Source organism: Balaenoptera ricei (assembly GCF_028023285.1).
Source record: "Balaenoptera ricei isolate mBalRic1 chromosome 2 unlocalized genomic scaffold, mBalRic1.hap2 SUPER_2_unloc_1, whole genome shotgun sequence".
NCBI classification, from domain to species: Eukaryota; Metazoa; Chordata; class Mammalia; order Artiodactyla; family Balaenopteridae; genus Balaenoptera; species Balaenoptera ricei.
In genome coordinates, this window is record NW_026777415.1 from 1,408,696 (window position 1) to 1,433,802 (window position 25,107).

General features: G+C 46.7%; 1 protein-coding gene and 1 pseudogene across 1 annotated transcript; one reads left to right on the forward strand and one right to left on the reverse strand.

Annotated features, from left to right (window-relative positions):
• Positions 1-12,575: 12,575 nt before the first annotated feature.
• Positions 12,576-24,883, reverse strand: LOC132358156 (myosin-13-like). Its single transcript, XM_059912002.1, has 10 exons — positions 24,680-24,883; positions 20,066-20,209; positions 19,826-19,982; positions 17,973-18,000; positions 17,056-17,167; positions 15,932-16,024; positions 14,452-14,515; positions 14,262-14,360; positions 14,050-14,157; positions 12,576-12,622 (listed from the first exon to the last, which is right to left on the reverse strand). Exons 1-10 carry the CDS (start codon positions 24,881-24,883, stop codon positions 12,576-12,578), a joined length of 1,056 nt encoding a protein of 351 aa, XP_059767985.1.
• LOC132358160 (UBX domain-containing protein 4-like) lies at positions 21,473-23,413 on the forward strand (annotated as a pseudogene).
• Positions 24,884-25,107: the final 224 nt, after the last annotated feature.

The window sequence follows — 25,107 nt, forward strand, 5'->3', positions numbered from 1 at the left end:
AATCCTCTGGCCTTCGGGTTGTTGCAAACCTTTGACATTCATACTCATTAAAAATCAAAGGTATGGGAGCAAGTGGCTTCCCAGCTGGTGTTTTCACTCTGAGGCCACGTGGTCTCCAGGAGCCACGTGCATCCCGGGCCCAGTCCCTGCGGCCTCCGGAAAGCCAGCCAACTGTGGATTCCACGGTATAGAATCATCCTTGAGACACTGCTCCGCTGAGTAACAGTTTCCTTACCACCTACCGTTTGGTTTCTGTTCTCTGTAAAGGAGAGAGCAGAGACTGGGAAATGAGCAAATGTGTTCTGTGGAGATGGGTGATTAATATAGTCAGAGGGCAGGTGTGACTCCTGGGCTCCCAACTCCCAGGGACACGAATGAAGTCTGTGTGCCTTTTGAGGTACACTGGCAATCAGGGCCAGCCTCTGATGTGAGGCCCCGATGCCCAAAGCAAGAGTCTTGAGTTTACCACCAACAGCAAAGTTGCTATTTTAGCTAGTGGAAGAGCTTCCTGCCATCAAGGGAGGACAGCAAGAGCCCTGGATGGGTGACCACAGCCCCTGACCTTAACTGAACCTCTTCTTTTCTGTTAAAATGGACATTGAGTGGGTGTCGCCTGCAGTTTCTGGAAGCCCTGGATGCAGTGAGAGAGAGTGTTCCTGTGCATGGGGCCACCCAAAGGCATTTAGCAGCACAAAGGATTGGAGGGAGACCAGATCACACTGCAAGAGAGTGAGCCACCAGAACTGCCAGGTCCAGATCCACTCTTAAACCTGTCTCTTGCAGTTATTAATTTATTTCTATCGTTTAAAAATAATGTTTTATTTTACTTTAGTAAGTGTGTCCAGTCCATTGGAATCAAAAATGTCATAGCTGATACATCAGAACGAATAATCCCTGAGACTCCCTTGGGTGCCCTACTGGATGGGGCATGGCTGGGAGAGATGAAGACACTGAGCAGGGTCCGAACTTAGGGGAACTGCCAGACTGCTGTGTCTCTGTTCCTTCCCTGTCCCAGGAGAGCGAAATCTCGGAACAATGAAAGGACAAGCAAAAGGGGGAAGAGGTCTTTTGGTGGCTTAACTGTTGTGTTTGTATTTTCCTTTGTTATGTTCCGTTTTGTTAATGTGTGTTTTTACTAGGAAGTTACCCATTTCCTCTAGATTTCTAGTGTGATGCAATAGGTTTCTCATTCTAGTTTTCATCTGAATTGTCACTTATTAACTGACATCCATATTTCATTTGGGTTTCCTTCATTCTAAGTTTTTCTCTTCCAGGATGCCATCCAGTGTGTCATGTGACATTTAGTCATCATGTCTGTTTAGGCTCTTCTGGACTTTCACAGTTTCTCAGACTGTCCTTGTTTCTATGACTTTGACATTGGTGAGGAGTACTGGTCAGATACTTTGTTGACTGTCCCGCATTGGAATTTACTTGGTGTTTTTCTCAGGATTAGGCTTGAGTTATGCGTTTTGAGTAAGCAGATCACAGAGGTAAAGTGCTTTCTCATCACTTTATATCAAGGGAACAGGCTCTCAGGGCAACTTATCACTGTTACTATTAACTTTGGTCACCTGGCTGAGGTAGTTTGTCAGATTTCCCCACAATGAAGTTAAGTTTTTCCCACTTCCGTACTGTGTGTCTTCTTCAGGAGGAAGCTACTTTGGGAAGCAGCACTTATGGAGACAGGAGTTATCTCCACCTCCACAATCCATGGATGGCTGAGTGTCCACATCAATTATTGGGACTTCCACATAGGAGATTTCTATTCAACCTTATTGATGAAAACAAACAAACAAAACCCTATGCAGTTACTTATTTTTACCAGCATGGACACCTGTGGACAGTTTTTTTTGTTTGTTTTCTTTGTTTTTTTAACTTTTTGTTATAAGCCAGCAGTCCAGATTTTGTTGCTAAGTTCATTCCTACTTTGGCTATTGAGAGCTCTTTCCATTGGCTCCTGTTTTCCTTTGACACCATTCCACTCTGTGGATTTTTTTTCTTGATACTTCCTTATTTTCTGATATAAGAGTCAAGATTGTCCTGGCTCATATATTTACTGTGTCAGTCCTAGTGTCAGCCATAATTTCAAAGAGCTCTGGTTCCTTTTACTAGAGAATGTTATGAAAAAGTTACATATAGGAGCTGAAAGTGCTCAGCTGATAATGCAAGGAAATATATGCATGTATTCCCACCTCTGTGTATTGCTGGGTCTCAGGGAGGGCTGCTCCACAGTGGCATATCGATTACTTTGAATTACAGTTCCTTAATAAATGGCTGGTGCAAGAGGGACACTCTGACTCTCTGTCTCCTTGAAAGCAGGAAGTAAGTCTCTCATGTGAAAGGTGCAGAAGCCTATATGAACAACACTTGGTACTTCTTTAATTTACTGCTCCAAGCCCAAACTCTGTTTAGATTCTTCACTAATTGAGTATCCCAAACCTAAGTTTCTTTGGCCTGTAAATTCCTCATAACTTTATTCTATGATGAAATTAAGCCTCACTTTCTGTTACAGTTGGGGAGGGATCTGTAAAGCACCTTGGTTTTTAAAGCAAAGGTTTGTTACTGGAACAAAGTGTCCCCCCAAAATAGTCTGATGCTCAAGATGTCTGTGTTCCCTTCATGTGATAGTTCAGGGCAGGTGGGGGTCGGGGCCCAGGCTCTGTCCTCCTTGTTTCTCTTCCCTGCTTTCAGGTGGAGGGCTCCAACCAGCAGGGGATGGGGTGACCACATGGCACCATGCCCTCCATCCTAGGACACAGGCTGGCCAAGGTCCTCACCACCTCCATCACTTCCATTTGGAGCTGCAATGGGTGGGAAGGCTGGGAGGTGCAGGCTGGCTGTGAACAGGAGAAAGGGACGTGGGTTCTGGTGGACAGCTGGGCGGCTCTGCTGTGGCAGGGTCACCCGGAAGCTGGCGCACAGCCTCTGGTCCTGTGAAACATGATTACACAGCAGCATGCAGTCTCTGATGCTTTGTGGTTCTGGAAATCCTATAGGAGGTGGTTCAGAGCAGATTAAGGTAATGCTCTCAGTGGAGGTGGTGAAGACAAAGGTCTGCCCTTGAGACTGAAGGTGCTAATGTGGGTGTATATACAGGACAAAACCATCTCGTGTGAATGTAGATCAGGCTCGTTTAAGATCAGTGCAGTCATGGGGCTTCCCTGATGGTGTAGTGGTTGATAATCTGCCTGCGGATGCAGGGCACACGGGTTCGAGACCTGGTCCGGGAAAATCCCACATGCCGCAGAGCAGCTATGCCCGTGTGCCACAACTACTGAGCCCCCACGCCTAGAGCCCGTGCTCCGCAACAAGAGAAGCCACCGCAATGAGAAGCCCGCGCACCGCAGTGAAGAGAAGCCCCCCTCGCCGCAACTAGAGAAATCCCGTGTGCAGCAATGAAGACCTAACGCAGCCAAAAATAAATTAAAGATTTTAAAAATCTTTAAAGAAGGAAAAAAAGATATCAGTGCAGTCGTGTTATGCCTAAAATCTCATATCTTGTGCCTTTCCTCGGGCACACCTTCCTCAGTTCCTGAGGCTACTGTAACTCACATACAGGGGAATGGAGAGTGGGCTATCTAGTGTGAGACCTTCTTTACCCTGTGTGTGAGTCTGCTCGGGGCTGCCATAACAAACACCACAGACCGGGGAGCTTGAACAACAGACCTACCTCCTAGTCCTGGATGCCGTCTGAGATCAAGGTGTCTGCAGGCTGGTTTTTCCTTGAGGCTTCTCTTCTTGGTGTGTAGACAGCCATCTTCTCACATGATCTTCTGTGTCCTAATCTCTTCTGGTAGGACATCAGTCTTATTGGATTAGGATCCACCCTAGTGACCTCATTTTACCTTGATCACCTCTTTAAAAACCCCATCTCCAAATACAGCCACATCCTGGGGTCCCGGGGTTTAGGGATTCAGCATGTGAATTTGGGGGGATGTGACTGAGCCTATCCCATCCTCCTTAGGAACCAAGTGTGCCTCGGTCCTTCCTTCCCTCAGGTCCCATGGGGATCATGCGATAGCTAAGGGAGAGGCCACTCGTGCAGTGTTTGTGTCCCAGTTGGGGAACCCTTCTCTGCTCTCTCTGATCAGGCCGTGGCCGTGCCAGTCCCCTCCTGAGGTGAGCAGTTCTGGGGTTTCCTGCCGTGTCTCCTGGCCGGCTGAGGTGCTCATTGTCAGGGAACCCAGGAGCCACCAGCCCAGTAGGGATGCCGGGGACTCTCAGGGCCTTGGCAGATGTCTCTCCCAGCAGATACCCTAGCGAAAGTGGGGAAACATTTGGGGATTACATGTGGGAGAGAGTCACAGTCTCGTTTATGCTTCAGAAAGACCACGTTGGGGTGGGATGTGAGACGCACTGTGGGGGCAGGGAGATTTGCCAGGGCCTGATGGAGGAACCAGACACTAGATCGGGCTTGGGCCAGGGCTGTGGGTGTAGAGGGGAATTAGTGTGAATTTGGAGGAGGGGGTCGCAGGGTATGAGATCAGCTGGTGCACAATTCTCTGGTTGGTTGATGGTGAGGTAACAGGGTGGTGAACAGTATCAATGCTTAGGTGCCAGTAGGTCTGGGGGCTCTTGATCATCAAGTACAGTAGTTAATGTCTTCCATCTGGTAGAAGTCTGTAAAACAACTCAGGAAGCGTGCATCAGATGCTGTTATCCAGGTACTTCAGAGAGGAGCTACAGCAGAGGATATGGGGGGGGGGTGGGTCTGTCCTGGGAAGGCCCCGTAGGGTCCTGCTCGGTTACACCCGGTGTCTGGGCTCAGCAACCAGGGAAGGTGGGGCTGCTCCTGGGTGTGGGGAGCTGCAGGATCCCGGTCCCCTGAGGGCCCTGTTAGCCCCCAAGGTGAGATGGGGGTGCAGTGACTGGACAGAGGCGTCTGGCCTGGGAGAGGGGTCCGGGCTGGAAATGTCACGGGACTCATCGCAGGGAGGGAGAGGAAAGACCAGGCTGGGGAAGGTGGGTTACAGCAGACTCCACGGATGTGTCTGTGGGCCTGACAGAAGCAACTCAGAGCCAGAAGAAGTGGCCGTCAGGAGCTCAGCTTCATTCCCCTGTTCCTTTGTAAAACTGCTGTGTCAGTTTGAAACACCACCAGGAGACTTCTGGGCCCATTGCTGCCATGGTTTCATCAAAGGGGCCCGGGTGGAAAACAGAACCACTGCAGGCCCCACCCATGTCCCCACTGGGGGTGAATCCGATCAGGGCTCCAGGGCTCACAGACTTGAGGGAACCTCTGTCCTCCGGACTGGTCTTCCTCCTTCCTCTCACCTGCTGGTCAGGAGCCCAGGCACCCCCATCCTGGCTCCATCCCCCAGGGCCTGGATTCTGGGACAGCTTAGAGGTAATGCAAGACCCTCACGCTCCTTTATGTGCCTGGAGGCAAGAATGTCTAAAAAGGTGCAACTGGCTGATTACAGAGGGCTGAGTGTTTGCAGCAGGTATGGTTGGAAAGATGGGGTGTGAGTTTCCTATGTCTTCACAGCCTTCCCAGTGTAAAGATCTGTGCATGTCCTATGGCCAGTGAACTCCCCACACCATCCTCCCAGGAAGCTCAGCCAAGTATTATGAGGGCAGAGGCTCTCCCCTTGCTTATCTGTAACTTCCCACTCCCACAATGAGGAGCTTGGTGCCCACTATCTGCCGTTTACCTATGCATTGCTCCTTTCCAGATTACATGTGCAGAGGTTTCAGAATTGTTAGCTGCTACACCCTGGAAAGAACTCCATAAAATAAAGTCCACTGTTTGTGTACATTTTGCATTTAGTTTAGAGATTGCGTTCATTTCCACAGTTAACTTAGGTCAGCACCTTTTATCCCATCCCCTACAGTGAGATTTTTCCATGCATTTCTAATACAGTTAGATTCGGTCACCTTGAGTATTCCATCCTGTAATACCCCTACACTGTAAATAACTAAATTTGAATAGATTATGATTGACCCCTTGGGCTATACACATCTGTGGGCTTAGACAAATGCATAGTGACAGGTATCCATCCTAGAGTGTCACATGGAACACTTCAAACCCCCCACCCCATGATCTGCTTATCATCTGTGTAGCTTTGCCTTTCCCAGAATGTCACCAATGGGGTCATACTGTGTGCAGCCTCCTCAGCCTGGATGCTTTCACGTAGCAGTATATACTGAGGGTTTATCCATGTCTTTCCATAGGCTGATGGTGCATTCCTTTCTGCTGCTGAGTAGTATTCCATTGCATGTGTATGGGAGGAAAAACAATTTTCACTCTGTCCTTCTAGGTTCTTGGTTGAGCCCCACCCCCGCCGTCTAATAAAAGCCAGATTAACAGTAGAAAAACAGAAGTTTAACAGCATGTATACCTCCTGTATACAGGGGAGCTACCCAGAAAAATTGAGTCAGTCCCTGAAATGGCCAAAGCCATCACCTTAAATACCAAATACCATCTTCAGATAAAAACAAAAGACCTTGGGGAAGGGAGGAAGCCAATAGTGGCAGGTTATCATGCAAAGCACAGTAAACAAAGGTATTGTATGCAGATTTAAGTCGGGACTTCTCCGTTGATAAGAGTGGCTTGAGATTTAATCATCCTTCTATTTCTGGTGCAAAGAGGGACACTCCGTTACAAATGGAGATTTCCTTATAAATGTCCTTCATAAAAGGTCAGTCTCTAGTCAGTTTTTTCTATCTTTCTTTTTTTGAATGAGACTGAAATAATCCTTATGCCAGAGAGACATATATTGGCGTGGTGTATTCTGCTCGCCTTGACATGGATGTCCTCCACTTTGCTTATGCAGTCATCTAGTGAAGGATATCCCGATTTCTTCAGGTTTTTAGCCATTATGAATAGTGCTGCTGTGCATAACTTCATCCTTTTCTGCTTTTAGACATAGATTTTCAAAGCAGTTGCCTATATACTGGACGCATAATTGTTGGACCCCGAGGGGAGGCTTGATTAGTTGTGGAAAAAAGCTGCGGAACTGTCTTGCCAAGTGGCTGTGCCTGCACCCCAGCCATGAGGAGGGGTTGCTCCTCACCCTCCAGCAGTCGGTGTTGCCATGGTTTTGTTGGAGTTTAGCCATCCTAGTAGGTGTGCTGTGATGGCTCACGATTTTAATTTGGAAATCCCTAATAGTATATGATTTTTTGTATAATTTTTGTATGATTTTTATTAGCTGTATATTTTTTTGGCCAGGTGTGTGTTCAAATCCTTACCCATTTTTAAAATGGGGTTGTTCTAGAGGTCTTTGTCCATTTTGAGTCCAAGTCGTTTACTGGATATGTGGTTTACAAGTATTTTTCTCCCAGTTTGTGGCTTGTCTTTTTTATCTTGGAGAGGCAGCAGTGAGTGGTGGCATGAAGCGAGATCTTCATTCCCTGCCCAGGAATTGAACCTGGGGAGCCTGGATGAAAACCAGGAATCCTAGCCACCACCCCCACTAGCTCTTGCCCCCAGTGAAAAATGCATTTCTCATAGAGGTAAAAACTGTAAAAACAGGTACAAAGTTTATTATTAGAGACATAGCAACAAGTGGGAGAGCACACAGAGAAACAGTTTGTTCAGACAGAAGCAAGGCAGAGATGCACACCTGGAGAGGAAGGGTGTGGACACCCTCCCTAATGAGGAGGAGTGCAGTAGAGAGGCGGTTAAGTCACTTATATAGGGCAGTTCTTCCGGGTCTCTGTTCACCTCTGGCCAATTATCTGGTTTCTTTTTCCACACCTGCCCTGCCCTAGGACCCTCCCCAACATGCGTGTGCAACTTTTTTCCAAGATGGATTACCACCCAGAGGCCTGTGGGACGACCTTAGCATCACCTATTTTGGGGTGGTGCCCCTTCCTTTTTGACCCCCAAGGAACCTTTCTGCACATGTGCAATGTTTCCCTTGCCCCAAGGATGAGAAATACATGACCTCTTGATCTTTTAACAGGGTTTAGTCCCACTCTGTCCCTCGCATAAAAATGTCCAATGTCTGGTTATTTACCCTATTTCTGTTGCTGGTTTTCATATCGAGGTGCAGACCTCGAAATATAGACAGGAGTCCGGTCATAAATATGTAGTCCTAGAGCCCGTTTGTCTCTTGTTTCAGGAAAAGTAAACAGGGGGTTGGTAATGAATGTCCAGCCAGGAGCCCATTTTTTCCTCACCCCAGGAAGTGTGAACCGGAGGCCAGTTGTAAATGCGTAGGCTGGAGACCATTTATCTCCTGCCTCATTTTGACTTTGTGAATAAGGTCTTTGAGAGTAGAAATCTTTAATTTTATAAAGTCCACCATATTTTTTTCTTTTGTGATTGGCCTTGTATGTTAAAACTCAAAGCTCGTGATCTATAGATGAAATCCAAGGTCATGTAGATTTTCTTCTATGTTTCTCTGTAATTTTCATAGCCTTGCATTTGAAATGTCTGTGAATAAATTTGTGTGAATTTGGCATAAGTTTTAAAGTTTATGTCTAGGGACTTCCCTGGTGGTCCTGTGGCTAAGGCTCCGTGCTCCCAGTGCAGGGGGCCTGGGTTCCATCCCTGGTCAGGGAAGTAGATCCCACGTGCCTCAACTAAGAGTTCGCATGCTGCAACTTAAAAAAGAAAAAGGTCCCGTGTGACACAGCTAAGACCCAGCAAAGCTAAATAAATAAATATTAAAAAAAAAATAAGTCTGTGTCTATAATCATTTCATTTCTTACGGTTTCTAGTTAATTGCTCCTTAACTATTTTGGAGAATTCATGGGTCATTTGGCTCTATTTCAATTTGAATTTCCACAGCAGAATGGATGTAGCAGAAGCCGGGTCTCTTCAGGACCCACTAGGGCTTTGGGACACTGTGGGGTCCAGTTCACGCTGACAGGAGGCAGGTCTCCTCTGGACATGCTGGGAGGTGACGCTGCTAAAAGAAAAGGTGAGGAAAAGTGGGGGAGAAGGTTCTTGTGTCTAGTTGAGTGCTGAGGGTGTCTGTCCTCAGAGGACCCAGGAGAGGAAGGGCTTCATGTGGAACACTGGGTTTTTAGCCAGTTTTTGTGTGGTGTAGACAGAGTGCAGTGTTCTTTGGTGTGTGGTGTCCAGTTTTGCCAGCACCATTTATTGAGGGGACTGTTGTTTCCCCAGTGTATGTTCTTGGCTCTTTTCTTGTGAATTAACTTACCGCATAACCGTAGGTTTATTTCTTGGGTCTCTGTCCTGTTCCTCTGGTCTGTGTGCCTGTTTTTGTGCCAATTGCACACTTTTTGGTGACTGTAGCTTCGTAATGTAGTGTGAAGTCAGGGAGCGAGATGCCTCCAACCTGTTCTCCTTTCTCAAACTCCCTTTGGCTATTCAGGGGCCTTTGTGTTTCCACACAAATGTTAGGAACGTTTGCTGTATTTCTGTGAAGAATGCCATTGGAGTTCTGACCAGGCTTGCTTTGCATTTGAACATTGCTTTTGGTAGAATGGACATTTTAACAGTGTTCTTTGCATCCATGAGCACGGGATAGCTTTCCATTCATTTGTGTCTGTTCAGTTTGTTTTATCAGTGTTTTACAGTTTTCAGTGTGCTTTCACATCCTTGGTTCAATTTATTCCCAGGTATTTTTTAGATGCAATTGTAAATGGGATTGTTTTCTTCATTTCTCTTTCTGATGGCACATTATAAGTGTATAGAAAGACAAGTGATTTTTAGGGCTTCCTTTGTGGCTCAGTGGTTAAGAATCTGCCTGCCAATACAGGGAACACGGGTTCGAGCCCTGGTCTGGGAAGATCCCACATGCTTCGGAACAACTAAGCCCGTGCGCCACAACCACTGAGCCTGTGCTCTGGAGCCCGCGAGCGACAACTGCTGAGGTCGTGTGCCACAACTACTGAAGCCTGCTGTCTTACAGCCCGTGCTCCACAACAAGAGAAGCCACCGCAATGAGAAGCCCATGCACCGCAATGAAGAGTAGCCCCTGCTTGCTGCAGCTAGAGAAAGTCTGTGCACAGCAACGAAGACCCAATGCAGCCAAAGATAAATAAAGAAATAAATATTTTTTTTAAAATTTATAAAAAAAAAGAAAGAAAGAGAAGTGATTTTTGTGTACTGATTTTTTACCCTGCAGCTTTACTAAATTCGTTTATTAGTTCTAACAGGTTTTTGGTGGTTTGATGTGGGAGACTAGAATTCAGAAATCCCACTGTTTCTACTACAGCCAGGTCATCCACAGCACCCAAGACACAGTGGCTCCTAATATAACCTTCCCATGGTGCCTGTTAATAACGCGTGGACCCTACAAGAATGATGAGCGTCACCACTTTAGGTGAACCGCATCTGGTTAAGGCTTGGCCTCTATTATGAAGTTGGATGTCTTCTCTGCTTTTTTTGGGCATGGTTTTGACCTGGTTCTTTTGAAAAGTAATGTACTCCCCAGTAATTTCAAGTGTATAAAAAAACTATAAGTAGCAGTACAAAATACACCACCTCACATAAACTACTCCAGTGTGTTTTATGCAATACTGGGGTCCTCTCCCAGGGAACCAGAACATAAAGACCCAAAGACGAAATTTTATGGTTCTACCTTATAATCCTATCCACGGGCCCACTTCAACATTCACCATCTCCGCAACTCTATGGAAATGTCTTTTCCCATTCTGACCCAGTTTTCTTTTTCTGAAACCATTACTGAGACTTTCCCTCATTTTCAAAACCTTTATGGATTTAAAACACACGAGCTAAGTATGACCTGGGTGACCTTTTCTGCATGAGCTCTTTGACTTAGAATGTTTTCAGTGTTCATCCATGTTCTAACATGTATCATCAGTGCTTCATTCATTCTTTTCATTGTGATTAAAAGTAACATTTACCATTTAAACCATTTTGAGTATACAGTTCTGTGGCATTAACTACATTCACATTGTTGTACAAATATTCTCACCATCCATCTCCTGGACCGATTCATTTTCCCCATGGGAAACTCTGTATCAATGTCTCTACATTTTTGCCAAAATTTGTTATTTTTAATTCTCTTGATTATAGGCCTTCTAGTGTTTGTGGAGGGGTATGGCGTTGTGGTATTAATGTGCATTTCCATCGTGACTAACGATGTTTAACATCTCTTCAGGTGTTTGTTGACCATTTGTATGTCTTATCTGGAGAAGGGTCTTTTCAAGTCCTTTTTCCATTTAAAAAACTGGGTTGTTTGTGGGGGCCTGCAGCTCCGCCGCCCGAGCCGGGTCCCGGCAAGCGCTCGTCCTGGCGGCCTTGGCCTCGCTGAGTCCAGCCTGGAGCGGTCTCCGCGCCGCAGGGGCCCGCGCACCGGGGCATCGCTAGCGGCCTCGCAGGGGCGCCGCTTCCTGCCTCGCGCTCACAGGAGAGGGGACGCCCGGCCCCAGGCGCCCGTGCCCGGAGTGCCGAGACCGTGCTGTGCCGCGCGGATGCGGCGCCGGCCGGGAACGACCCCTCCCGTGGGTCTTTGGCACCCCAGCGGCATCCAAGCGCGGAGCGGAGGGCCGCGGGCCTCAGGTAAGGGGACGGGGGCTCGTGGGGGTGGGTGGAGGAGGGAACCACAACTCACACCAGAGCTGTTCGGCACAGTCGCGGAGCCCCCTAACCTGGCGGCCGCAGGAAGGGCTCGCCTTTGAGTAGAGGCTTTGAGGACAGGCCCGAGCCTACCCCGTTCAATTTTACAAAACATCTGCTGGTGTAAAGCTCACTCCCGCGCGGTTTTCCCAAGTAGCCAAGTGCCCCATGCGAGGTATCTGCAAGGAGAACCTGAGAGGGCCCGTAGCCCTGAGAGACTTGCCCTTGGCTTATGGCAAGGCCAAGGGATTTATCCTGCATGGTGATTTCTCCTGCTGAGAACCCCCAAACCCCACTCTGGCCAGCTGGCCCAGCTCTGCTTCCTGCACGTCTCCAGCCCGGGCCGGCCCTTGGACACCTGCTGGGATGGGAAAGGGAAGGGTCTCAGAATTGCACCTTAGAAACTTGCCAGGGGGCATGGATTGAAAAACATGGGGGCCATCCAGGCAGCAGAGAAGGGAGAAGGGCACCTTGCTGCCCTTTCATTGTGGAATCGGTGGCGCTTCTGCTGAGAGGGGCCTTTCCATGGGGACCGCATGCAGTGTGTTTGGTGTCTTGGAACTGAAGAATTAGAACCTGTACAATTTTCAAATTATGTGGTCCTTTAATTTAAAAACAAAACCCCTAGAACCTTTGCTTTATAAATTGAGGTCTGAAAATTGAAGGTCTGTTTTGCTTCCACTGTGACACTATATTAAGAAATGTGGATTTATTGAGAAAAGAGTCAGAATAGAGAAGGAAACAGAGAACTCAGAGGTACCACTGTAGTTTGGCAAAGGCTGGGGGGAGTTAATTTGTCAATGCTGCTGGCTTTCAGTAGCCTGCAGCCATTCTCCTCCTGCGGCTGAGGGGGTATAAAGCTGTACTGGGTTGCTCTACTCTTCTTTTGTAGAATTCCAGCTCAGAGCCATCTCTTGATGTATAAGTATTTCACAGACTAGGTTCCCAGGCAACTCCTGGAGGGCCAGAGGGGTTCCTTCCTTCATTATACCTGTCTGTTTGAATGAAAACCAGCAATGACATATTTTTCTTTAAATCTGGTTTATGGTCTATCATCCAAAAACCAGATTAGCTATTTCCGCACTCTCTCAATAGGCTCGAGTTCCTGGAAACTGAAACCTAGAGAGGGTGGAAGAGTGCCCGAGGGAGAACGGGAGAGCCTGCAGGGAACCGTGACTCCTGGGTGTTTAATGAGCTTCCTAAACAGCATGGTCATTAATTGGCAAGTGATGACCTTAAGGAGAAACTACTGGTGAAAATGTAAAAGCCTTTTGTTAACAATGTGCCCACCAGGTGCGCACCTTATGGAGTATTTTCATTGCATTTCCAACACCTGGGAGGGTGTTGGGCAGAGGGCAGATGTTTAATAGATATATTGAATAAGTTCAATTACATACAATTATATCAATGGAAGGGTCAGCAACACTATGAGGTTAGGGTTAGGGTTAGGGCCAGGGCCAGGGTCAGGGTCAGGGTCAGGGTCGTTAGGGTTAGAGTTAGGGTTAGGGTTTAGGGTTTAGGATTAGGGTTTAGGGTTAGGGTTTAGGGTTTAGGGTTAGGGTTAGGGTTTAGGGTTTAGGGTTAGGGTTAGGGTTAGAGGGTTAGGGTTAGGGTTCGGGTTAGTGTTAAGGTTAGGGTTGTTAGGGTTAGGGTTAGGGTTTAGGGTTAGGGTTAGGGTTAGAGGGTTAGGGTTAGGGTTCGGGTTAGGGTTAAGGTTAGGGTTGTTAGGGTTAGGGTTAGGGTTTAGTGTTAGGGTTAGGGTTTAGGGTTAGGGTTTAGGGTTTAGGGTTAGGGTTTAGGGTTTAGGGTTAGGGTTAGGGGTTAGGGTTAGGGTTAAAAATGCAAGTTCTGGGGTTGGGCAAATCTGGGTTCAGACTGTCGTTTACAAACTGTCTTCGTGCAAATCGTGTGTTATTTTTCTAAGACTCAGCTTCTACCTTTATGAAACAGGGGTAGCAGTGGTGCTGATCCCAGAGGTTTTGTTGAGGCAAAGCTCTTTTCTCAGTTCCTAGCATGCGTGAGTGCTCAATGCACTTAGTTAATATTATGGTTATTGACCCTGGAGATACTCCCCAAAGCTAAAGGCCAGAGGCCTGACAGGTGTATTGAGGAGGTGGGTGCCTACTGTGAGCCGGAGGTGGCAGGTAACCGGAGGAATGGAACGGCTGCTGCAGAGCGGGACTGTTTTTCTCCTGCTTTAGACTTTTCTGTATTTTCTAGATTTTCTTAAAAGAACCATGTAGATGGTTTTGTACCCTGAAAACTTCCAACAAAAACTTTAAAGACCTTATCCATGCAAACATTTACTCTAAAAAGCTGGAGAATGGAACTGAAGGCCTATTTTGGAGAACTTTCTGTATTCCCATTTCCTGGAATCTTCTGAAATGGAACCAAGTGGGGGAGGGGTGTGATCTGTACTAATTCTCTGAGCTCTTGGGTCTAATCACTGAGCATCCCTGCATCCCAGCTTCCTCCTGAGATCATGGGTACCTCTCAGTTCATAAATTCAACAATTCCTTACGTAAGTAAATAAACACACAAAATACTTACATCAGTGGCCAACAGTTCCTCACTGTCATCAATACTGGCCACGGTGACCTCTCCTTGGCTCACAAAGGGGAAGTCAAAGGGGTTGGTTGAAATGAGAAGCAGGTCTGTGAAGCAGAAGGATCCCTTTAGCATCTTATGCACAACTGACTCTGAGTTTTTTTCCAATGTGATCGATTTGGAAGATGAGAATGATAACCAAGGAACTTACCCATAAGTTCCGGCTTCTTGTTTGACATGATTTGGTAAAAAATATAATAGCCTCTCTCACGGGATAACTGAAATGCCACCCTGGATTTTTCTAAGAGATCTAAGATAACAAAAAACGATGTGATTTTAGGGTCCCCAGGAGATGCCTCTGTGGCCAAAGCCAAGGTGCCAGATAGAGTGTTTGGACTCACAGGTTTCAATGTCCGCTGACACCAGCTTTCCTGTGGCTCCAAAGTGAATGCGAATGAACGTCCCCTGTCCAAAGACAGATTGAAAAACACAGTTATTTTCTTTCTATGGTACTGTAGCCAGCTTCTGTTAGGTACTACTGAGGATGGGTGGGCTGTGTAGGCTCACGGAGGAGGTGATGCCAGAAGCATGAGGACCTTCCTCCTCTCTGTTTGCTTGGCATCTGGTCCCCACGCCGGCTCAGCCAAGACTCAGGTAGCTCTGCCCAAAGCACCTGGCCCTGTTCCCACAGCTCTGGGGATGCCTGCAGGCTCCCTCTCAAGTCTCTGTTTGGGACCACCTCACACCTGACTGTCTCCTTGGTCTTTATCCTGCTCAAACTCTTTGTAACACCTCTGAACTGATAACCTGGTTGGACTATCTGACTTCTTTTTTGCCTCTGGATGTTACTTCTGAGATTTCTTGCCTCAGTTTTCCTTACTACTTACTACATGCAAACCTAGCCCCCAGGCCAGGCCTCCTGGCTCCCCAAAGACCCACTCAGCACTTGGGTTCCCCCAATCTTGGGGAGTGAGGGGTGAAATTATATATAGTATATATGTGTGTGTGTATACTCCCTTCTTACATCATCTGCTTAATTGGTCGCTACCACTCTGTGAGCCAATTGGAGGGCAAAAATATTGCCTTGCCTGTTCACCCACAGACCCTGGAATGTAGTACATACTCAGTAGTATTCTCAGTATTCTCTGAATGAAGCCTAAGAAGAGTTAATGAAGGACCAGTGTAGGTTTATGTGAATTATGTGTTCGCTCTTCAGGAGTTCTAGCTGCTGAATGCAAGTGCCTCTGGGTACTTGCTCTACTGGCCAGTGAAATTAGATAGGAGACTGGATACTTGTTTATTTGCCAGTGTCGGAAGTAAATGCCTCTTTGGTTGAGCTAATCCTAAGTGAAACATTGAAGGATGGGACATATCCTTCAGTATCTTCAGTATCAACTTCTTCCCAATTTTTGAGCTCTGCTGCCTCCACCAGGTTTTCCCTCCTCCCAGCACCTCCTGACTTGGAGAAGGTCAGATCTGCTAACTAACTTCACACTAAGGTTTTCATGGCTAATAAGTCAGTGGATACTGTTCAATGGACTTATGTATTTTAAAATGCTTCCACCTGAAGAGACCAATTTTAGCATAGAGAAGTCATTTTGTACTTGTGGAATTTGAATCTTGAATCCTTGTGACTTCAGGAGGCTCTGAGGTGATGCTGATTAGTTAGGGAAGGACAGCTAAATCTTCCTTCGGCTGGGAATAAGACAAAATGTTCTTTGAAGGGTTATCAGAATATCCCGGTTGGGCAGCTTGATCTGAAGCGCTTGGGGGTAGACTAAGGCCAGGTATATCCTAGTTTATGTGGCCATTTTTCATATTCAGCATTGGAGGAGAGGGTTTTCTTTCTGGGGGTCATTGACAATTGGACTGAGTCTTAACGAATCTCAAGGAGTTGTCATTCCTCACGGTCTTGACATTTCCAAAGGCCTCCAGGAGGGGGTTGGCCTGGATGATCTGGTCTTCCAGGGTTCCCTAATAATAAGTGAGAAGAGGAAAAGAGAGGACTTTGGACGTCTTCCGAAGTAACTTCCCAGTGACTCAAAAGTGTGGATGCTCTGGGAAGGTCCCAGGGAGAGATGTCGCCCAGCTCAGGCTGGTGGCAGGTACAGTTGTGCTGAGTACCCACAGGCCCATCCCCACCCCACCCAAGGAGGCTTCAAGGTCCCATCGTAGAAGGAGTCTTAGCACAGCATCAAAGTGGCTTCTGGCCACACCAGATTCCAGGTTGGAGCCCTACCCGCTACCTCTCAATCTCCCAGAAGGCCTTTCTTCTCTGATAACATTTTATCATAAATTATGGATTTGTAAAATATAGACCTCTGTTCCTGCATGCACCAGGACCCATTTATACAGATATTCGGGTTCAGAAGTAGAAACAGACTGTGAGCAATGAAAGTGACCCATATGATAGAAACAGTGGTTCTCAAAAAAAATGTTTAAGTTGCATAAAATATTTTGTGAGAATTATTACGTAGAAATCCACTTATAGAAAGCAGAGTTTTCACCTTTCCCCCTTCCCCACATGATTGCTTGCCTTTCTGACTTCAGAGCTGTTTGGAAACTACTGTCCAGCCCAGTGGTTCTCAAAGTGTGATCCCTGGACAGGGCATGAACAATGGGAACATGACAGAAATGCAACATGCCAGGATTTTGAATGTGAGACAGGAATTTCAGTCAGAAATTCTGGGCCTGGGGACCAGCAATCCGTTGTTAACGAACCCTCCTGGTGATTCTGACGTGCACTCCAGTTTGAGAACCACTGGCCTAAACCATTCCTTCTCCAAAGGAGGATGTGGAGTTGTTCAAGGTCACTCGGCTGTTGCTGATGGAGCTGGTGCTAGAGCCCGAGTCCACAAGGTGGAGCCATTTCCTGCCTTGCCCCGTAAACACCCCCTGGGGCAGGACCTCGTGCTGTGCACAAAGCCCTGCAGACACTTGGGGCTCACCTGGGGTTTCAGTTATACTCATTCCAGCAAGCCTTCCAGGTGCAGGAAGCTGCTCACCTGCATCTTGCCCGGCCGCTGCTCCTTCCTCTTCTCCCCAGTGACCGCAATTGCTGCAAAGTGCTGGATCACACGCTTGGTGTTCACTGTCTTCCCAGCCCCGGATTCTCCGCTGTTGATTTAAAAGTAAGTGAGAGGGACTTCCCTGGTGGTCCAGTGGTAAAGAACCCGCCTTGCAATGCAAGGGACGCGGGTTCAATCCCTGGTCAGGGAAATAAGATCCCACATGCCGCGGGGCAACCGAGCCCGCACGCCATAACTACTGAGCTTGCGCACCTCAATTAGAGCCCACGTGCCACAAACTACAGAGCCCACGTGCTCTGGTGCCTGCGTGCCACAACTACAGAGCCCACGCACTCTGGAGCCTGCGTGCCACAACTAGAGAAGAGAAAACCCGCCCGCCACAACTAGAGAGAAGCCTGTACACCACAGCAAAGAGCCCACGCGCCCCAACAAAAGATCCCGAGTGCTGCAACTAAGACCCGACACACCCAAAAATAAATAAAATATAATAAAGTAAAATAAAATAAAATAAAGTGAGATACACAGACATAGAGAACAGACTTGTAATTGCCAAGGGGACCAAGGAAAGGGGGAATGGAGGACAAATGGATTGAGAGTTTGGGATGAGTAGATGCAAACTATTAGATATAGAATGCATAACCAACAAGGTCCTACTGCATTGCACAGGGAACTATATTCAATACCTTGTGATAAAACAAAATGGAAAAGAATATGAAAAGGAATATATATGTATAACTGAATCACTTTGCTGTACAGCAGACATTAATACAACATTGTAAATCAAGTATACTTCAATAAAATAAATTTTTTTAAAAAAGTAAGTGAGCTAAAGGAGAGCAGAAGGAATGGACAGCCCCTTCCAAGTCATCATGGCAACAACACAGGTTACTGACGCGATGAGGACGGACTGGTTGTCTCGATCTAGAAATGCAGAAGGAAGCAGGACAGAATAAATAAACAACATACAGGCAGGATATACAAATCAGGCAACATTGGGGGTAGACAGAGCCCATGAGTTCTAGTTCTGGATTTGCCATTAACTAGTGGTGTGATGATTTGGGCATGTCGAATCTTCTTGGAGACAATTTGTGCAGATTTCCCAAATGCTGGATGTGTAACGTGGGCAGCATGGGAAGTGAACAGTGAGTCCCACAGTGTGGAAGTTATTCGTGTTCACAGATCTTTACCTCCTCAATAGCGCTTTCTTATCTCCCTTTTCAAAAAAGAGAGCAAGTCTCAGACTTAGAACTTGAAAGAAACCACAGCTTCTAATTAGAATTTATGGACACTGATTTGTTGTCATTGCCTTTTTCTTTCACCTTTACTTTCTACTTGTGGACAGTGACCGTGGTTTTCCATTTACAAGAGTGTTATAGGTTGAATTGTGTTCCCCCCAACAAACTAATATGTTGAGGCCCTAACTAACCCCCAGTACCTCAAAATGTGACCTTATTTGGAAATAGGGTCATTGCAGATGTAATTAGTGAAGATGAGGTCATACTGGAGTAGGTGGGCCCCTAATCCAATATGACTGGTGTCCTTATAAAAAGAGAAATTTGGAGACAGATGAGAACACAATGTGAAGATGAAAGTGCAGATCAAGGTGATGATTCTATAAGCCAAGGGATGGCAAGGATGGCCAGCAAACCACCGGAAGCTGGGAGAGTGGCCTGGACCACATTCTCCCTCTCGGCCCTCAGAGGGAACCAACCCTGCTGACACCTTGATCTCAGACTTCCAGGCTCCAGAGCTGTGACACAATGCATTTCTGTTGCTTAGGCCACCCAGTGTGTAGTACTTGGTTACGGCAGTCCTAAGAAACTAATACTAATAGTGATATTATTCTTCCTTTTTTTAAAAAATAGTTTTCCTCCAGATCAAAGGGCAGATTTGTTCGGTTCCTATTTTGTTTTTATTTTTGGCCACGCCACGTGGCATGTGGGATCTTAGTTCCCTGACCAGGTATCGAATCCGTGTCCCCTGCAGTGGAAGCACAGAGTCTTAACCATTGGACCGCCAGGGAATTCCCTATTCTTCCTTTTTGAAATGGACGGAACTTCAGTCACTATAAGGAAAGATTTTAAATATGCAGAAATGGCCAGGATTGCGAATGTGACATTGGAATGGCTGAAGTTTGGGCAACATTGTCCTGGATGACTTTTAAGCATCTTCAGATCTCAGATGCTTGCTTCTACTTCTTCTCTCTGCACCAAGTCAAATCAGGTGAAAGTGGAACAGACCGAAGTGATGTTAGGCATGACAAGGGTGACAGTATTACCACATCTCTGCTATTTCATCTGCTATTCTGGAAATTTAAGGAGGAGAAAGAGGGAGCCTGAGAAAACAGGTGAAGGGAAGTTGCTGTGCCCATTTCTCCAACTTTGCATTCCTAAGTGGCTACTAATATAGTCTCTCTTCCAAGTGTGCTCCTGTTGGGGGTTTCTTTGGAGTTGGGGGCAGCGCATCTCCTTGTGCTTCACATCCACCCCCAGAGAAGCATGTACTTAGTGTGGCTTCAGTCCCAAGCTCTGGCTTAAGAACCGTGACTGGTAATGGAAGATACTGCGCCCCTGGCTTTCCATCCTGACATCCTCTGAATGTACTGAGGTCACTTTGGTCATTGCACCGTTTGGATGACCAAAGCCTGTGAAGGGCTCGAGTAATTAACTAAGAACCAGTGCAGTTAAAGGACTTGAATACTTCACTAAAACTATTTTTTAAAATATGGATTAAAGAAATTACTCACCAGTCATCATGAACTGATAGGCGTTGTCAGAGATGGAGAAGATGCGGGGCGGGGCCTCCTGGTGCTTTTTGCCTCTGTAGGCCGTCACCACCTCAGGGTTGTACACCAGCAGCCACTGGTAGGGGTTGACGGTGACACAGAAGAGGCCTGAGTAGGTCTGAGAAAATCAAAATTCAACCTATGGATCTTGACTTTACTAAGAGAAGGAAATGGAATAAAGAGAGGTTGAAGGGTACTCGTGTAGATCATCCAGGCTGCGTAACGCTCTTTGAGGTTGTACAGCACTCCTGGCTCGTGTAGGTGGGTCATCATGGCCATGTCCTCGATCTTGTCAAATTTGGGAGGGTTCATGGGGAAGACTTGGTCACTGTTCAGAGTGAGTGTCTGGATATTGAGAGGAAAATCACATGATGAGTGGGAGAGCCGATGTGGTGACCTACCAGTGGGGTGAAAATGGTGAGATATTGTGGTGAGATTACCCCATTACCGTGGTTAACTTTATGGATCATTTCTGTGTCCAGAGATGATCTGTAAATAACTGTTCTTGATAAATCTAAGACTGGTCAAACTGTATAACCAATTCTGGTCTGATGCCCCCAAGTCAGCATGCTATTCTGTGTGCCAGAAGAGGGTTACAGGTGTGCAAAGTTATAGAGCCCTTCAGCCTCAGGGTGGCCAGGTGGAACTCAGGATGGCCAAGGCCACAGCAGCTTGCCTCTGTTTACCCCATTTGCTATGAGTGCTGCAATGAGATCAAGCTTGGAAGATTGGAAAAAACTCTTCCAGTGTATTCTGTAAATCTCCACCTCAATACCTCTGCTCATGTGGGTCCCTTTGTCTGGAATATATCTACATTGAAATTACATCTAGCAACCTTCAAAGCTCTTCTGAAGTGCCACCTCTTCCATGACCTGTTTCTGCTCTCCCCTGTCTTTTCAAGGCTTCCAGAATTCCTTGCACCGCTGCCCTAATAGTTAAAACATTTGGACTTGAAGCATGGTCCATGCCTGAACAGTATTTTGAGACTATTACCTAATTTTCCCCTCTCTGTTTTCCCTCCCCTTTAAGCATACAACTGGCACTCCATTACTCAGGAAAGGTAGAAAATAGGGCATAAAAGCGAGAGAGCCTGTAAGCCTTTCTAGCGTTTGTTTTCCAAAAGCCCGAATCCTCAGAAGAGCTTTGAGGGTTTTACCAAAAAGATAAAAGGGAGGAGATTTGTTGATATAGACCAAATCTCTTGAGGAAAGGAAGCCCTTCTGCCCCACCGCCCTAAACTAGAGAGAGAGGGACATCCAAAATAGCATAAGGAAGATGGAAAAATCTGTGTGTCCTGAAGGTTCAGAAACTGGGGCGCTCCTTCCACTTCTGGGACTGCAGGGCCTGCGGTCTCCCGGGCTCCCGCACGCACCGACTTGCCAACGAGACAAAGGACGGGGGCGCGCTGCCAATGGCGACGCGTGGCGTCATGCGTCGCGGGGCGCGCCGCGGCCTGCGTGCTTCATGCGTCCTGGGAGCCGCTGATGGGCCCGCGCGCCGGTGCGGAGCCGGAGGCGGTCCGCGGGGGCCCAAAGACAGAGAAGGCGGGGCCGGCTCCGGGACCGAGGCGGCAACACGCCGAGCGAGCGCCTGTGCCCGAGGGCAGCGATGCTGTGGTTCCGGGGCGCCATTCCGGCCGCCATCGCGTCGGCCAAGAGGAGCGGCGCGGTCTGCGTGGTGTTCGTGGCAGGTGATGATGAACAGGCTACACGGATGGCTGCAAGTTGGGAAGATGAGAAAGTGACAGAAGCATCTTCCAACAGTTTTGTTGCTGTGAAAATCGATACCAAAAGTGAAGCCTGCCTACAGTTTTCACAGATCTATCCTGTAGTGTGTGTTCCATCCAGTTTCTTTATTGGAGACAGTGGAATTCCCTTGGAAGTAATAGCAGGAGGTGTTCCTGCAGATGAACTTGTTAGCAGAATCCACAAAGTCCGGCAGATGCACTCGTTAAAAGGTGAAATATCAGTGGCAAATAGTGGCCAGTGAGAAAGTTCAGTCTCTACTCCATCCACCTCATTTGATCAGAACAACACTTCTGAAAACTGTCAGTCCAGAAATGTAGAGCTCTGTGAGACACCACCCACTTCTGATACAAAGTCAGATTCTGCAACAGGAGGAGAAATTTCAGGCCAGGCCACTGTGTCTCCAGAGCCTGGTGGATGTTCAAATCAGAGACCTACAGAGGAGCTCACCGTCAGAGTGGAAAGACTAACCAAAAAACTTGAAGAAAAGAGAGAAGAGAAAAGGAAAGAGGAAGAACAGAGAGAGATTAAGGAGGAAATTGACAGGAGGAAAACTGGAAAAGAAATGTTGGATTATAAAAGAAAGCAAGAAGAAGAATTAACAAAAAGAGTGTTAGAGGAAAGGAACAGAGAAAAGGCAGAAGATAGGGCAGCTCGAGAGCGTATAAAACAGAAGATTGCACTGGACCGTGCAGAGAGAGCTGCTCGTTTTGCAAAGACAAAGGAAGAAGTAGAAGCTGCTAAAGCTGCAGCCCTGCTGGCCAAACAGGCAGAAATGGAAGTCAAGAGAGACTCTTCCGCAACAGAAGGAAGCAGTGTTGCGAGAATTCAATTCCGTCTTCCTGATGGTTCTTCCTTCACAAATCAGTTCCCTTCTGATGCTCCTCTAGAAGCAGCAAGGCAGTTTGCTGCACAGACTGTTGGCAACACTTACGGTAATTTTTCATTAGCGACAATGTTTCCCAGGAGGGAATTTACCAAAGAAGATTATAAAAAGAAATTACTGGATTTGGAACTTGCCCCAAGTGCTTCAGTGGTACTGTTGTCAGCAGGAAGACCAACTACATCCATGGTACATTCTTCCAGTGGCGACTTTTGGACATTCTTGGGGACAGTACTTTACCCATTCCTTGCCATCTGGAGATTGATTAGCAACTTCTTATTTGGTAATCCTCCTCCTGCACAGACCTCGGTGAGAGCAGCATCATTGGAATCCTCAAACCTTGCATCCTCTAGCAACTCAGAAAAAAGGGAACCAGTCAGAAAAAGAGTGCTGGAGAAACGGGGGGAAGACTTGAAAAAGGAGGGCAAGATATATAGATTGAGGACTCAAGACGATGGTGAAGATGAAAACAACACTTGGAATGGAAATTCTACTCAACAGATGCAGTGTGACAAGTACAATATGTGCAGTAATCATTGTTTTTCTTATGATTTAATTCAACTAAAATTCTACTGGAGAAGTGGGACTGCTTTATGTTTTCCAACTCATCTACAAAGTGTCTCTTTATTCCTGCTTAGTGGGTTAAAGTTGTTTAACCTCAGATAAGTCAAGAGATAAAATAACTGGCTGCTAGGTCCTTGTATATGGTAAGCAACTGCTAGAAGCCTAAAATAGCAAAAGGTCTGCGACAGCCTCCCTTTATCAGCTTTCTTGTTTAGTATTTCATATGCCCATTAGCCCTGTGCTCTCAGATGATATGTTTTGTTTAGGGCTGTTTTGCTCCAGAACTCCTCAGCCCACACAAAGTAACTGGTGTGTCACTGAATAATTTGATCTTGAGTCAGAGCGTTTTAACTAGCCAATCAGATGATAATTTGGGTTTAACTTTTCTCTTCTTGCTCATCAGCTGCAAACAAAATCTTGTAGTTTTTAATCTTACTTAAACACTGAATAAAAAAATCTTTTCCAAAAAAAAAAAAAAAAAAAGAAAAGAAACTGGGGCTTGTTTCTTAGCAATCCTTCAGGGGGGCAGTGACACCCCATGTGGTATTACTGAAAATGTGGCATGGCTCTGGGGAGGAGACCCCAGTAGTAACTCCAGAAAATTTATTTCCGGCCCTGTGAAAAGAAGCTGACACCAGAGGTTAAGTTTAATAATAACAATCATCATCATCATCATCGTCATCATCATCTGTCTTGTATGCTTGAATTTGTGAACTGCGATTCATACCTACCATGTACTCTTTTTTTAAAAAATTATTTTATTTATTTATTTTTGGCTGCGTTCGGTCTTCCTTACTGCACACGGGCTTTTCTCTAGTTGTGGCGAGTGGGGGCTACTCTTCGTTGCGGTGCACGGTCTTCTCATTGTCATGGCTTCTTTTGTTGCAGAGCACAGGCTTTAGGCACACGGGCTTCAGTAGTTGTGGTGCACGGGCTGAGTAGTTGTGGCTCGTAGGCTCTAGAGTGCAGGCTCAGTAGTTGTGGCACACGGGCTTAGTTGCTCCGCGGCATGTGGGATCTTCTGGGACCGGGGATTGACCCCGTGTCCCCTGCATCGGCAGGCGGATTCTTAACCTCTGTGCCACCAGGGAAGTCCCCATACCCACCATGTACTCTTGATTCCTACACTAGATGATAAACTTTGGGGAAGCGGGACTGAGATTTGCTCATATTTGCAGAGTGATAGACACTGTGACCTAGACATGGTGTGTGTCCAGTAAGGATTGAATTGAATTGTGCTCTGTAATTCTCTGCATTAAATTAGGCATTGCCTCTGGAGCTCCCTCTGTAAGTCACTCTGCAGCCTAGAGAGTTCTATTTGGTATATTCGCCCATCCAGCAGCAATCTGTATCAATCTCTCCCTTAAACAGTCCAAATTCTTCCACCACCACCTTCCCCTTTCTCCAAAGCAAACATCATAAAAACTCTCAAAGCCCAAGGAAAGAGCCAGAGGAAAGGTATGTGCCATGGCAGTTTTTACCTGCGACTTCACTCAGAGTAGATCAATGTGAGTCTTGTTCTATCTTCAGATTCCTATGGGCCAGTATGCAATTTCTACTATTCTACTCCAAAGGCAAAGGGGGATGCCCATGTTAGCAAGGACATCTGAGATCAACACTTACCCGGTTGTCGAGGGTCTCGACTGTGACTTTGTCATTTTCCTTGCTCTGGATCATAGCTTTCACATAAAATTCCTTATCATCCACTGCAAAGCAAGCTTTCTTAGAATCAAATGGGCGATTTGGAGCCTCGATTCTCTCCTTCTCTGATTTCCACAGGTAGGGAGCTGCTTCTCCAAAAATGGCCATCTCTGCATCAGAGCTCATGACTGCAGGGGCTGGGAAGACCAGGGCTGCTGAATCTGGAACTTTGGGGAGCTCCATCCTGTTATTTCCATTCAGACAGGGGGCCAGATTCAAAAGTTCCTGGGATTAACCTACGTTCTGAGGAATCCAGGACCTGGTATAGGGGCCTAGAGTGGGCAAGTGGGGGTGAGCTAAAGGAGATATTTTACTCCAAGAAAAAAGTTTGAGGGGACATCTCTTAGTCC

What these genes read in the sequence shown, in the direction of transcription:
- LOC132358156 (XM_059912002.1), bottom strand. Translation starts at nt 24,883, where the DNA reads ATGAGCTCTGATGCAGAGATGGCCATTTTTGGAGAAGCAGCTCCCTAC. An exon ending in ATGACAACTCCTTGAGATTC is followed by an intron (nt 14,516 to 15,931) that starts GTTAAGACTCAG and finishes GTCTTTGGACAG; the next exon opens with GGGACGTTCATTCGCATTCA. An exon ending in ACTGTTGGCCACTGATGTAA is followed by an intron (nt 12,623 to 14,049) that starts GTATTTTGTGTG and finishes CACCCTCTCTAG; the next exon opens with GTTTCAGTTTCCAGGAACTC.